Source organism: Syngnathoides biaculeatus, chromosome 14 (assembly GCF_019802595.1).
Source record: "Syngnathoides biaculeatus isolate LvHL_M chromosome 14, ASM1980259v1, whole genome shotgun sequence".
In the NCBI taxonomy this organism is placed as follows: domain Eukaryota; kingdom Metazoa; phylum Chordata; class Actinopteri; order Syngnathiformes; family Syngnathidae; genus Syngnathoides; species Syngnathoides biaculeatus.
Window position 1 is genome coordinate 9342694 of NC_084653.1, and position 13000 is coordinate 9355693.

General features: G+C 41.9%; 1 protein-coding gene across 1 annotated transcript; it reads left to right on the forward strand.

The window, feature by feature from the left end:
- Window positions 1-6072: 6072 nt before the first annotated feature.
- LOC133512183 (indian hedgehog B protein-like) lies at window positions 6073-11952 on the forward strand. Its single transcript, XM_061841553.1, has 4 exons — window positions 6073-6916; window positions 8077-8234; window positions 8465-8568; window positions 10232-11952. Exons 1-4 carry the CDS (start codon window positions 6605-6607, stop codon window positions 10894-10896), a joined length of 1239 nt encoding a protein of 412 aa, XP_061697537.1. The 5' UTR covers window positions 6073-6604; the 3' UTR covers window positions 10897-11952.
- Window positions 11953-13000: the final 1048 nt, after the last annotated feature.

Below are 13000 nucleotides of genomic sequence, written 5' to 3' on the forward strand. Positions count from 1 at the left end.
AATCACTGCAACAACGCCTTGTGTCAGTGTGTCCAGCCGGACGTTTTCTTGGGATTATATGCATGTGTGCGTTTACGGTGCTGTTTTGACAACATGCATGAATGCTTCACCTCGGACACGCATCTACCTGCATATGCTTCTGTACATGCGCATGTACCATGCACTTAGTATTACAGCAGAGTGAACTTCAGTCCCTTGGCACAGCGTTTTGTTTGCTTTAGCCGTGCGGTGGCTAGCCTCACCCGCTAACTCTGAGACACATTTAGCCTGCACTCTACTTTTATATTACCCTGCTTTTATTTTCCCTCTACCCAAATGCACGGCACTGAGCTAGTCTTAACAAGAATGGCACTGACGCGTCTTTTTGCTGTTGGTGTTAAGGGTTTGTGGTTTCGACTGGCTTTCTCCAAAACATAAGGAAAAAAAACTGTTTGACCAAATGTGCGATGTTCACCAAATAAGGTCTGCACTTCCAGAGCAGAAATGCAGTCAAACTTTATCCACACATCCTGGAAGATTAAGATTTTTGAGATCTCTGGCTGAACCACTCCAAATACTTAAGAGGCCCTGTGTATAAAGATGTAGTTTTAGGTGTTTATTGTGGTCAGGGGTTGGGCACTGCAGTGTGTGGAGAGACAGCAATGGGGAGGAGGAGGAAGAGGGATGGTGGTTTTAGCCACCAGCTGCCGTTACCTTGAGTGTATCGTCCTGTAACCCCCATTACAGCAATCTGACACAAGCCACAAACACGCTCGCTGCTACTGCCTGCAAAACAACCCCAACTCACTTGTTTACCAGATAATGTGCCATGTAGTCACTCTTACCCAGAAAACCTCCACACTTACACCCCAAATTCCCGATATGTTCCACATTGGCCTGTTTAATTTGGACCCTGCCATCAGTTTTCTTTACCATCCCGACTTGTTTGCTTTACTTCTTCCTCAACATTTCCTTTCATTTCTTTTTCTGCCTTTTGCCTGAGTCAAAATCTTTGTTGGTTACAACCCTGGGTATGCGTGGGTAACCCTAGTGCCCATGTGAAGGCCCTCTTCTGTGGACTCATTTGGCTCCAGTGTCAGTAGATAAAAGTCAGAAGAGCTTCCCGGCCTGGCACCCATCTTCTTCTGTCCTGCCACTGTGGCCTCTTATTTTCCGGAGAAAATTAATAACTTTAACAAACATCAATGGGAAAGCAGACTGATGCTGGTTGGGTTTTTCTTGTGCTTGTGACTATGACCATGTGAATGTGCACTGTGAACACATGCCTTGGATAGGCGTGGCTTCGCTTGTGCGTTTGTGGCCTTCTATGTGTGCTAGAATTCATACCTTACAGGATGTGATCCATAGCACTAGTGCTGAAGGAGTCTGTCAGAAAAGGCGCACGGAAAAGAAACCAAGCCAAGAAGTGGGGCACAGTATGGTTTGGTCCCATCAGATTGTTTCCTCCTTGGAAGACCACGATGTCCTTTTCTTGAGGCAAAGACTGACTGAGAGACTGACGGATGAAAGGAGGGATGGATGGATGAGAAAATGTGACCACTTCTGAAGCATTGTCGACAGCCACGCTGAACAGGCAGCATGCCTGGCTGGAGCCACGCCCGTATTTATGATCTTCAAAGGACGGATGGCACACACACAAACACACACTCACGCACACCCACGAAATGTAACACAGGAAAACATGTGGTCGAGCAAATGTGGACACTCACAAATTTGCATACGGTTGCTGCTGTTGCATGCATGCGGTTGAATTCATGAGCGCACAAGCGCGGGAACGCTCAAGTATCAGTTGGTCTGCAGTTGCGCATGTCATTTGAAATGGCACATTTGCTTATTGAGCAATTGGAAATCATACACTTACATGTGCAGCACGTATGATGAAACAAAGGTCAACTCAGGGCAAGGATCCCTGAAAACTTAAAGGTTACAGAAATGTATATTATGATATTGCGTAGCATGCCATGTTACTAACCTGTAAAGCCCGATGTCAATGAATACACCGATCAATCATGTATACCCAAGATTCAATCCACCATGCTAAATCAAAAAAACACACTCAAAGCATAGCCTATTCACTATAATAAAGCATCCCACTAACTAAAATTAATCTGGGTCTTGAACACATGCCAAGTGATGAACTTTGCAGCTACTACTCTCACCAATTTTAACAATGTACACAGTATTCACAATGGTACCCAAAAGAGTGAAACACAGTAACTTAACTTACAATAATGTCAGACAGCTTACTAACTCTTTTCTGTGTCTAATGAAATCACTCAAGGTATCTTTTTGTCGCCTCGCCCCTGAGAAATCAGTTGACTACAAACAAGGACTAACATTTCCCATTTATTTACAAGAAAAAGCTCGAGTACCAAAGAGAAACAGATATGAGACATTCAAGGCCAAGGTAGAGTCAGAAATTCCACAATCCAAAACAATTTTTTTCCACACCATCAGACAAAGAAAAACTGGTTGCGCTCACAAAAGAATAACACAAAGCAGCAATTTACAAGACGTGACCATTATTCAGCTACACGTTGGTAATAATGGTTTTCTTAAGACTTTTTCACATTTCTCACACAAATATTTGAATTTTAGATGAATGTATGGTTGTGACTTAATGTAATTGATTTTTAGTCCTCCTAAGTATCATGACCCCAACCCCCGGGCTCTGCCTCCCCTTGGTTCACCTTAAGGCACGCCAATGTGATTTACATGCTGTAATCTTAACAGCAGCAGGAATGCAATTTCTCCTCATGGATCATTGATTAAGTGGAGTTGGATGAATTTATGATTGTGCCTCTTGCATTGGAGCAGCAAAAGTGTATCTTTGTCTCCTGTGATTTCTGTAGCTAGACCCTGAGTCTCCTAAGCAATAATTACTTCTAAGATTATACATGAGAGACTTTTCCCACAAAGCTGGAAGCAACTCAAAGGCAACACTAACACCTTTATGACAAAGTTTGATTTCCTCAGTTGACGTGTATGGGCCTTTGCTGGAAAGTTCTACACAAGTGTCAGTTGATGTTCTATTTCAGCTCAAAAGTAAACACCGTTATGTTTGGCTGTTTGCCGTTTATGTGAATCTCTCTTTGTTGTCTGCTCCCCATCAAGCAACATGAAACGTAGCAGCACTGCTAAAATACTTTACGGTGTTTACGCCCGCAAATAATAAAACATAAAGTGTGTGGACATTCAGTCTTGTACACAGTTCAGCTCATTCAAAGGAGGTGGCCGGAGAAACTGGGGGGAGACCACTGAATTTCGGCAGGTAAATATTTGAGGAGCTAATTTGGAGGGTGTGTGTTTGCTGGTGTTAAAAACAAGTGTGTTGAAATGTGTTATTTGTGAGTGCGCGCACGTGTGTGTGAGTGGCTTCAATTAATTGAGATTATTATTTAATAATCTACTTTGACTAATTTGTTGAGGAAATGAGACGATCGGAGTTCCAGCTATTCAGCCAGAGGGATGGAATACTGTATATCGTCTAAGTTTCAGCTTGTCTAGCAAACAAAACATCCAGGCCTATTGCCTACCTAACTAACTACCAAACTACCTGCTAGCTTGTTTAACATTCGAACATATTTTTACGTCACATTTTTTAAACAATTTTCCATCCAAAATATTACTTAACAGTACTGTGCCTGGTTTGCAGCCAAGGCAAAATCAAAGTAAACTCAACACAGTGAAAAATGTCCAAATAAACATAGGCAATATCCATCCATCCATCCATTTTCTTTGCCACTTATCCTCACAAGGGTCACGGGGAGTGCTGGAGGCTTTCCCAGCTGTCAACAGGCAGGAGGTGGGGTAGACCCTGGAACAGGGAGATCATGCAAACTCCACATAGGCGGGGCCGGGATTGAACCCAGGTCCTCAGAACTGTGAGGCCAACGTTTTACCAGCTTCACCAACATGCCGCCACTCAACTGAACTTTGCATTTTGAAATCCTTGAGAATGAGGAATATGATAACACTATAAGAAGATTTTTTATTATTACAATTATATGGTGTACTTTTTCCATGGATTTTCAGGAAGTTTGTCATCAGCAATATATATATATAAACAAAATATATATATATATATTTTTATATATATATATATATATATATATATATATATATATATATACCCTTGTTCTCATGGCACCCTTGTTCTCATGGCCATCTTGGGACAATCCTTGTTCAATAGGCTACTGATGCCATTGCTGTTGGATGTGAACATGCCTGTATATGTTTTTCTTTGGTTTTGACTTCTGTTAAGCGGGTCTCACTATTTGTCAAAGACATTTTGGACAATTTCGTGCTTCCAACATTGTGGGAAAAGTTTGAGGAAGGCCCGATCAAGACCTATAGGATGAACTATTATCATCGCGTGAATAGATTATAAAATATCCATGTTGTGGGTTGAACAATGACACAATTTCTGGGTATATATTTGATTTTGTTTATCCAACTTTCACCACGTTTGATAAGCGTATCGCAACACTGTCACTCCCATGATTGGGTTGGCATGTTTTATGATGAAGCCACATCCTGATCCAATCCACCAATTTTTTTGCACAAATAACAGCACCCTGTACACATTACACAATGACAGCGGTGCAGAACCACAAAAGTGCAAAGAAATGCATGGTTTTACTGTCACCACATTTTTTTGTTATATCCTTTTGTAAAAACTGTTTGTTTGTTGTTACCTTTTTATTTACACATTAAGAACTCACAGACTCCAGTTTAACTGGTGTGTTGAATGCATAATGGATTGTGGGTCAATTATTCATATCAAAGTGTGTGTTCATAAATCGGTCATGGGGGGAAAGGACAGACTCGCTGAAGGACTTACAATACTTAGCTTCATTAATACTTTCAATGAATAGTAAAAACTTTGAACTTTGTCTGGAGGGCGGACTGTGAGCTGTTTTAATGCGCTGCACTGCTGACGTCACATAGTAAGTGGTTTCCCCCGTCTCCCGTCAATCGGCCCCAGCTCAGCTAGTGAAACAGCTGGTTAAACCAAAAAAAAGGTTCCTCACTCTTTGGATATTAAATCACAGTGGTGGGAGCAATTGTGTGTCTATCTATCTATCTATCTATCTATCTATCTAATCTATCTATCTATCTATCTATCTATCTATCTATCTATCTATCTATCTATCTATCTATCTATCTATCTATCTATCTATCTATCTATCTATCTATCTATCTATCTAGTCTGTCTGCACAAGTCATTGATTTGATGTGGCTTCAACTTCACAAATATTTAAGTTATTGATTCATGTTGATGACATAATTCTGTAACTTGTGAGGCGTACATTACCAAGAAATGGGTGGTTACTTTTTTCTAACTTAGTTACTTTGGTTACTTTTAAACTCAATTAATCAGTAAATAACTAAGCTACTTTTTCAAGGTAACTTGGCCAATACTGCAGAATACATCCTCCCTTCATGTTGCCACCCAGGTCAGGGTAGGGTGTACCCCACCTCCTGCCCATGGAAAGCTGGGTTAAGTTCCAGCACGCCTGTGACCTTTGTTTGGACAACCATTTCAAATAATGGATAGATCGATGGATCTTTTGTTGTTGTTTTTAATTGGAAGGAAACCGAAGAACTCAACCACAGGGACAACATGAACCCACACACCAAGGTTAGAACCCAGAACCTCAGAACTGTGAAGCAGACGTGCTTACCACTAGATTATCATGCAGTTTCCTCCAAGAACACTATAAGTGACAGACCAAAACAAGGGCTCAAAAACACAAAGGCACACACCCGACAGCGATAAGTGGCAGCATTGAAGGACAAAGCTGATGTTTGTTGCGTGATTGCCGCTGCACTCCAAAGTGTGTGCGTGCGTGTGTGTGTGTGCATGTGTGTGTGTGTGTGCGCGCGCACGTGTGTGTGTGTGTGTGTGTTGTGTGTGTGTGTGTGTGTGTGTGTGTGTGTGTGTGTGTGTGTGTGTGTGCATGTGTGTCTATGGAAAGGATTCTACCGTGTGCACTGTGCCCACTTGGAGGGGCGGGGTGGGTGTTAAAGCGGGGGCAGATGAGGGAGAGGAGGGCAGGACTGGCAGGGTGCGGTCTGAAATGGCAACAGCTCGTCGTGGATCACTCAAGTGGAGTCAATTCAAGTGGAAAGCTGCAGCCTGTTGCGCGCAGTCCTCTCTCTGGGGGAAAAAAAAAAACTCACAGTCCACGAGGGATGTTGTGACACTTTCCACGGAGCAAAAGAAGAGACAGAGAGACCACCACGTTAAAAACCTGGACGTACAGTTGCTGCTGTTCTCCCACCCCTCTCACTCCCTCTCCTCTCTCCGTCTCTCGCCCACCTCTAAGACTTTGAACCTGTTTGTTTAAATCCAGGAACTTTACCGCCTGCACACCCGCGGCAGTTTCCCCCAAGGCAGAGCCAGCGAACTTTGCTGTTCAAGTCGGAATTTGCCGGTGTCTCCACGGAGCCTTGATGCTGAGGTGCACGCAGGAGTAAGAAGTTTTGGGGACGAACTGCGCGCGCTGTCCTGGACCATGGATTCAACAGGTGAACCGGAGACGTAGCCTACTGAAGACGCAGATCTCCCTCGGGAGAGTCGTCCCCTCCTCCCGGGGCGATGCGGATCCCCTTGCCCCTCCTTACCGCCTCTCTCTGCGCCATGGTTCTCCTCCTGCTGCTCGCACCTGTCTCGGAGGGCTGCGGACCTGGGAGGGGGTACGGGAAGAGGCGGCTTCCAAAGAAGCTCGTCCCGCTGGCCTACAAGCAATTCAGCCCGAATGTGGCCGAGAAGACCCTGGGCGCGAGCGGGCGCCCCGAGGGTAAAATTACGCGCAACTCGGAGCGCTTCAAGGAGCTGACACCAAACTACAACACCGATATTATCTTCAAGGATGAAGAGGACACAGGCGCGGACAGGCTCATGACCCAGGTGAGAAAGAAGAGGATGAGGATGAGGAGCAATCGGAGGCTAAGGATGAGAACTGGGAACACTTTACAGTACACTCGTGCAGATCGAGACACGCATTTGTGCCATGCGAGTGATTTAAGTCTTGTATGGTTAACCGTGTCCATGAATCACTTGAAAAGGAGCAAAACCTCACAGTCGCATCAGACTATGCGCTCCGTGTTTGCTGTCAGTTAAATATTTAAACCATAATGATTGATTTCATTGGTTCATAGCTTCACCTCCGAAGCTTTGGTTCTGGAGTAAAGCTCCTTAGATTTCAAGAGTGTGATGAACAGCTTTTCTGACACGTACTATTTTAAATGTTTACTCCACATGTTATCCGCCAAAACAGTTCATTGTCAGGAAATTTGAGTACAGTGAGAGAAAAAGTTCTTTGAATGCATTTAATTTGATCATCTTCATTGGTTCCACATGTTTGAAACAATTTTCAAGACCAGAGACTTATTTAAATAAAAAAAAATGTTTACCACAGTTTAATCACGTGTAACCCAATTTATATGTTGAAGTGATATCAAAGAACTGTGTGGTGTTTTTTCAGTTTAGTCCTCCTTTGCCTCTGTGCTTGAACACAAAAATCCATCTAATCCATTAGATGAAAATGTTGGCATGTAGAGAAAGTCAATTATTATTATTATTATGATAATACTTATTATTATTTTGTAATATGCATATAGGGGAATTTAGATTTGTTAAAGATAATGTAATCATGGATCTCGTGTGACAATCAGTCATTTTCTACTTTTCTTTGCATGTGTATGCTCCTCACTTGGTTTCAGCTGTGAACGCTTGTTGTTCACAATGAACTCATTGACTCTTTCTCAAACAGATAATTGCTTTCATGCTCCCCTCCATCTTTGTATCTTTATGATTAACAGTTGCTTGTCACTGTGTGGCTGATATCAAGAGCTACATTTTTTCTATTATTATTCTTACACTTTCTGGTGCTTTTGCAAGTTTCTCCATTCCCAAATACTTTTCATTTTGGTTTTCATTAAAGTGGGTTGTAAACTCAGAAATGGATTGCTGTTGCACTATCCTTTTCCTCAACTAAACACAACATGTCCTTTGTGCACTGGTTTCATTGACCTTGCTAATTTCCAGCCTTGTCTTCCTATTCTCAGCGCTGCAAAGACAAGTTGAACTCTTTGGCGATCTCTGTGATGAACATGTGGCCTGGGGTGAAGCTGAGAGTGACGGAGGGCTGGGATGAGGACGGCCATCACTCGGAAGACTCACTGCACTATGAGGGACGTGCTGTTGACATCACCACCTCAGACAGGTGAGCGCTCCAGCTGACAATAATATTATGTATTGTCTAATACAGCAATAACACATCTGTGTGAACACCCAAAGTCTTTGAAAAAAGTTAGGGATTTAAATATAAGATAAATCCTGTCATAGGAATTACAATGTTTCAGTTGTTGGTGATTTGAATCAGTATATTTTTACTAAAGAACGTGTTCAATGGTAAAGAGAAGCGCAGTAATGACGTTATGTTCATGTTCACAGAGACAGAAACAAGTATGCCATGTTGGCTCGGCTCGCTGTTGAAGCTGGATTTGACTGGGTCTACTATGAGTCCAAAGCCCATATTCATTGTAGCGTCAAGTCAGGTAAGCAAGGCAGCTATCGTGTGTGTTGTACACGTGTGTGTGCCCGTGTGTGTGCACTCGGGATTGTATGTAACTGTTTTGTGGCCATTTGTCCAAAACAGGGTTTTGCATTTCGTGTGTGTTCTTTGTGTGTACTTGCACTTCATCCCACTAATGCAAAAGCATGCACAGTATTTGGGTTATGTGACCCAATTCCTGCATTGTGAACGGAAGAATCTTAATTTCTCATCATTGTGAACAAAACCATGCACGATAGGGTAACTAAAAACCTTTAAAAATCGTCCACAAGTGTGATTGTGAATCATAGCCAATTTATTGTTGTGATCCGTCCTAGATGTTCATTGCCTCATTCCTGTCATTTTTATCATTGCAATGTCATCTCATTACAGGAGCTACACTGTGTCCTAGTTGAACAGTTGTGTATTATTTAGAAGCGGAGGACTTAATAAATACAATAATCCGACAGCTGATAAGATCCTGATTGTACATTTGAAGCATGTCCCTGAATGAAACACAAATCATCTACAGGCTTGAGAGCTAACAATAGTTGAACACATTCCATCACAAGCTTTTCTAACTGTGAAGACATTTTTGAGGCCCATGTCTGGTACCACCAGTTATTTGATGCCAAGCTACATTCTAGCAATCCATTGAGGTTAGTAGGCTGTGAGATGATTAACTCTCTCTTTGTTATGCTGTTGCTTTTCCCTCGGTAGGTTTCTCTCAGATCTCTTATCTCAGTCTTATCACCTCCTGGTTGCAGACCTCCTTCTCTGCGAACCTCATACTTACAAAGATACACACCTTTGACAAATATTTGTCTGCCTTAATACTTACTTCAGACACCCACATGCATCAATCAAGCATAAGTGTGGATGAGCTTCAAATCATTCATGCGAGCGGATATGATTTCTGCATTAACGGTTTCTTTATTTCTATCCTGTTTTTTGCTTCTACCTCAGCTCTGCTCACTTTTCATTTTTTTTTCAAATGTACTTTCCTGTCTATCTGACCCCAGGCCATGCTTAGATACAATCAGCTGGTTATCCATTAGCCCTCGCTGACTACCTCCTTTTGCCACCTCGTCTCATTGTGTCTTAAAGAGCCATCTTACTCAGAAGTACTTGGTCTCAAGGAAGTAAAGCTTGTAAGCCTACGGACTGCTCTGGTGTTGCCTAATTCATTCTTATGTTTCAATCTTTGATTTGTAGGTTAATAGTATAACAACTATGTCAATAATATCAACAATTAAACAAATATGATGTCTTCTGATAGCTTGTGAGACCATCTCTGACGACATTATATTATTTTAGAGAGGACTTATATCACCAAAATGCAACAAACTCGAATTGGTTGATGTTCGCACAGGCCTCATGATGTCTTGTGTGCTTGGAAATTTGGATGAAGGTGTTATCTTGTATGTGTGCAAGAATGTTGACTGAAAAGTATTAAGATGTTATAAAAAGTCTCACACTAATCCACAGAGATAATATTGACCTTTAGTCAGTGTCAATGTCTAACTTAATTTATGGAACACTGACAGCCTGGTCTATTACATGTCGAAGTTCAAGTGTGGCTCCTTTGAGAAAGCCCTCTTTTTCATATTAAATGCATTCTTCTCATCAAATATCGATTTTTATTTTCTCCCTTCTCAATTTTACAGAACATTCTGTGGCCGCCAAAACTGGTGGTTGTTTCCCAGGTGATGCTCTTGTTACTCTCGAGAGCGGAGTCACCAAACAAATGCGTGACCTTCATCCTGGTGACTGCGTTTTGGCTTCCTCGACAACAGACGGTCGTGGTCCGCTCCTCTACAGTCCAGTATTATCCTTTTTGGATCTCCAGCCTAACATCACAAAGATGTTTACCCTCATCGGAACCAACACTGGACTTAATATCACACTCACGGCAGCACACATAATGTTCATCACTGACTGTGTGGCCAGACTCAGCAAAGATGGTGTGAGGACAACGTTCGCCAGTGAGGTGAAGCCGGGTCAGTGCATTCTGACCTCGCAAGGAAATGAGACGTCTCAAGCTGTCGTCACTTTTGTAGAGGAGAGGCAGAGCACTGGGTTGTATGCCCCACTGACCCAGCACGGGTCTATAGTAGTGAACAGTGTTTTAGCATCATGTTACGCTGCCGTGGACAACCATCATCTAGCCCATTGGGCGGTAGCCCCACTGCGTTTTGTCCACACCGTAATGGGTCCTGCACAACAACAAACTGATGGAGTGCACTGGTACCCTTGGCTTCTGCAGAGGGTTGGGGAAATGCTCCTGGACCCCAAACACTTTCACCCTTTGGGACCTGAGCGAGGACTTTGACAGAAGAAAGAATATATTCAAGTCATCTTAAATATAAGTATTTAAGAACCCCAAACCACAGAAAAAAAGCTTTCCACCAAAGTGTAGGGGGGGGCAGTTTTATACCATAGATGTGTTGTTTTACTCACTCCACTTGTCTCTATGCTGTAAGATACAAACAGAGAAAATTAATTCCAATTTCATTTGTTTTTTGCATATGAGCATTTAGTAATGTTACTTTCAATGCTTTATTGAGACTCAGGTGTGCCAGTAAACTATATATTAGTAAGCACTTGGTTATCAGTCACACATTATATGCACAAAAGTGTTGTAACGTATGAGAAACTACGTAATATTCATGTAGAGCAGTTCAATTGTGGACCACCATGACTGTAGCCCAGTGCACACAAAAAAAAGATCTGCAAAGGTCTGTTTGGTTGAGTTTGACTTGGAAGAATTAGATTTTCGTCATCTCACCCTGATCAGGGACTGTAGGGATGAACTAGAACTCAAACTGTAGGACAAAACCTTTCTCAGCTGTGTTCGCTGACCTCATAATGTTATTGTGAGTGGGTATACAAGAAAAGTCCCCAAAATGCACTTCAAAAGCCTACGCTATTATTCCCAATACCATTCTCCTTCTTTTTTTATTTTTTCTCATAATTCAGTTTCACCTTAGAGCACCTTACCATTCAAAATCATGTTTTTGTGGCATATTAATAGAAGAGGACAGTCAACAGTTAAATTCTTCATTTGTACTGTTTTAGTCTGCAAGATGAAACGTACGGTTCCGTTTTTGTTCTGTTTTTTTTTTTTTTTTTTCCTGAGCTGCCAGTGCCATGCCCCATGTTAGGCCGCAATTGCGGTTTCTGTAATCCATAGCATTTACAGGAGCAGGTGATTGCCCCACTAACCAACCGAAGTACCTGGTATACCTAGGTGGTCTCACATCAAAGTACTATCAGGACTGACGCTGCTTAGCTTCCGATATCAAAAGAGATCGGGCATTCCCGGGCTAGTTCTCAGGCTCTACTGATACTATAAGTAAAAGTTAATTAATTTTGGTACAGCTTGTTAGAACTCCAGGGTAAGTACAGAAGAATTTGAGAGGATGAAAGAAAAAGACAAACAAAGTAGTGGAACCGAATAGATGAGAGAGCATTTAAAAGTCTATAATGTCTGTAAATATTTCTATAAGCAGTTTAGTAATGAAATGAAAGTAATTACACACAAAGTTTACTGATTCATATTCCTCAATCGCTAATGCATTTTTTTCAAAATAATAATTACAAAAAATATATTGACTATAGGGCGGCACGGTGGCGCAGCTAGCAAGTAGTGACTTCACAGTTCTGAGGACCCGGGTTCAATCCCACCCTCCCTGTGTGGAGTTTGCATGTTCTTCCCATACATGTGTGGGTTTTCTCTGGGCACTCTGGTTTCCTCCCACATCCCAAAAACATGCAACATTAATTGGACACTCTAAATTGCCCCTTGTTGTGACTGTGAGTGCGGCTGTTTTTGTCGATGTGCCCTGCGATTGTCTGGCAACCAGTTCAGGGTGTACCCCGCCTCCCCGTTGACAGCTGAGATAGGCTTCAACACTCCCCGCGACCCTTGTGAGGATAAGCGGCAAAAGAAAATGGATGGATATTGACTATGTTTATTTGGACATTTTTCACTATGTGTTGAGTTTACTTTGATTTTGCCTTGGCTGCAAACCAGGCACAGTAATGTTAAGTAATATTTTGGATGGAAAATTGTTTAAAAAATGTGACGTAAAAATATGTTCAAATGTTAAACAAGCTAGCAGGTAGTTTAATAAAACTTAATTAATTTGAAACAATGACATGATTTATGACAGTAAGGATTTAATCTCATACCCTTTGCAACAACATTATACGACGATGTGATGTCAAGTATGACTTAACTTTCACATGAGCACACTTAAATATTCTGGCCGGGTAGAAACCAAAAATAACTTTTACTGTTCAAACACTGAACCGATCATAAGTGAATTACATTTCCATAATAATATCATACTTTAATGCTGGTCTATTGCATACATACGTGTGCTATTCAACAACTATTGCATCATTTACAGATGTAATTGTGTGGCTCTGAA

Excerpts from the sequence above, each read along its gene's own strand:
- LOC133512183 (XM_061841553.1), top strand. The coding sequence starts at position 6,605 with ATGCGGATCCCCTTGCCCCTCCTTACCGCCTCTCTCTGCGCCATGGTT. Across the intron at positions 6,917-8,076 it reads CGGACAGGCTCATGACCCAG|CGCTGCAAAGACAAGTTGAA; the intron begins GTGAGAAAGAAG and ends TCCTATTCTCAG. Across the intron at positions 8,235-8,464 it reads GACATCACCACCTCAGACAG|AGACAGAAACAAGTATGCCA; the intron begins GTGAGCGCTCCA and ends TCATGTTCACAG.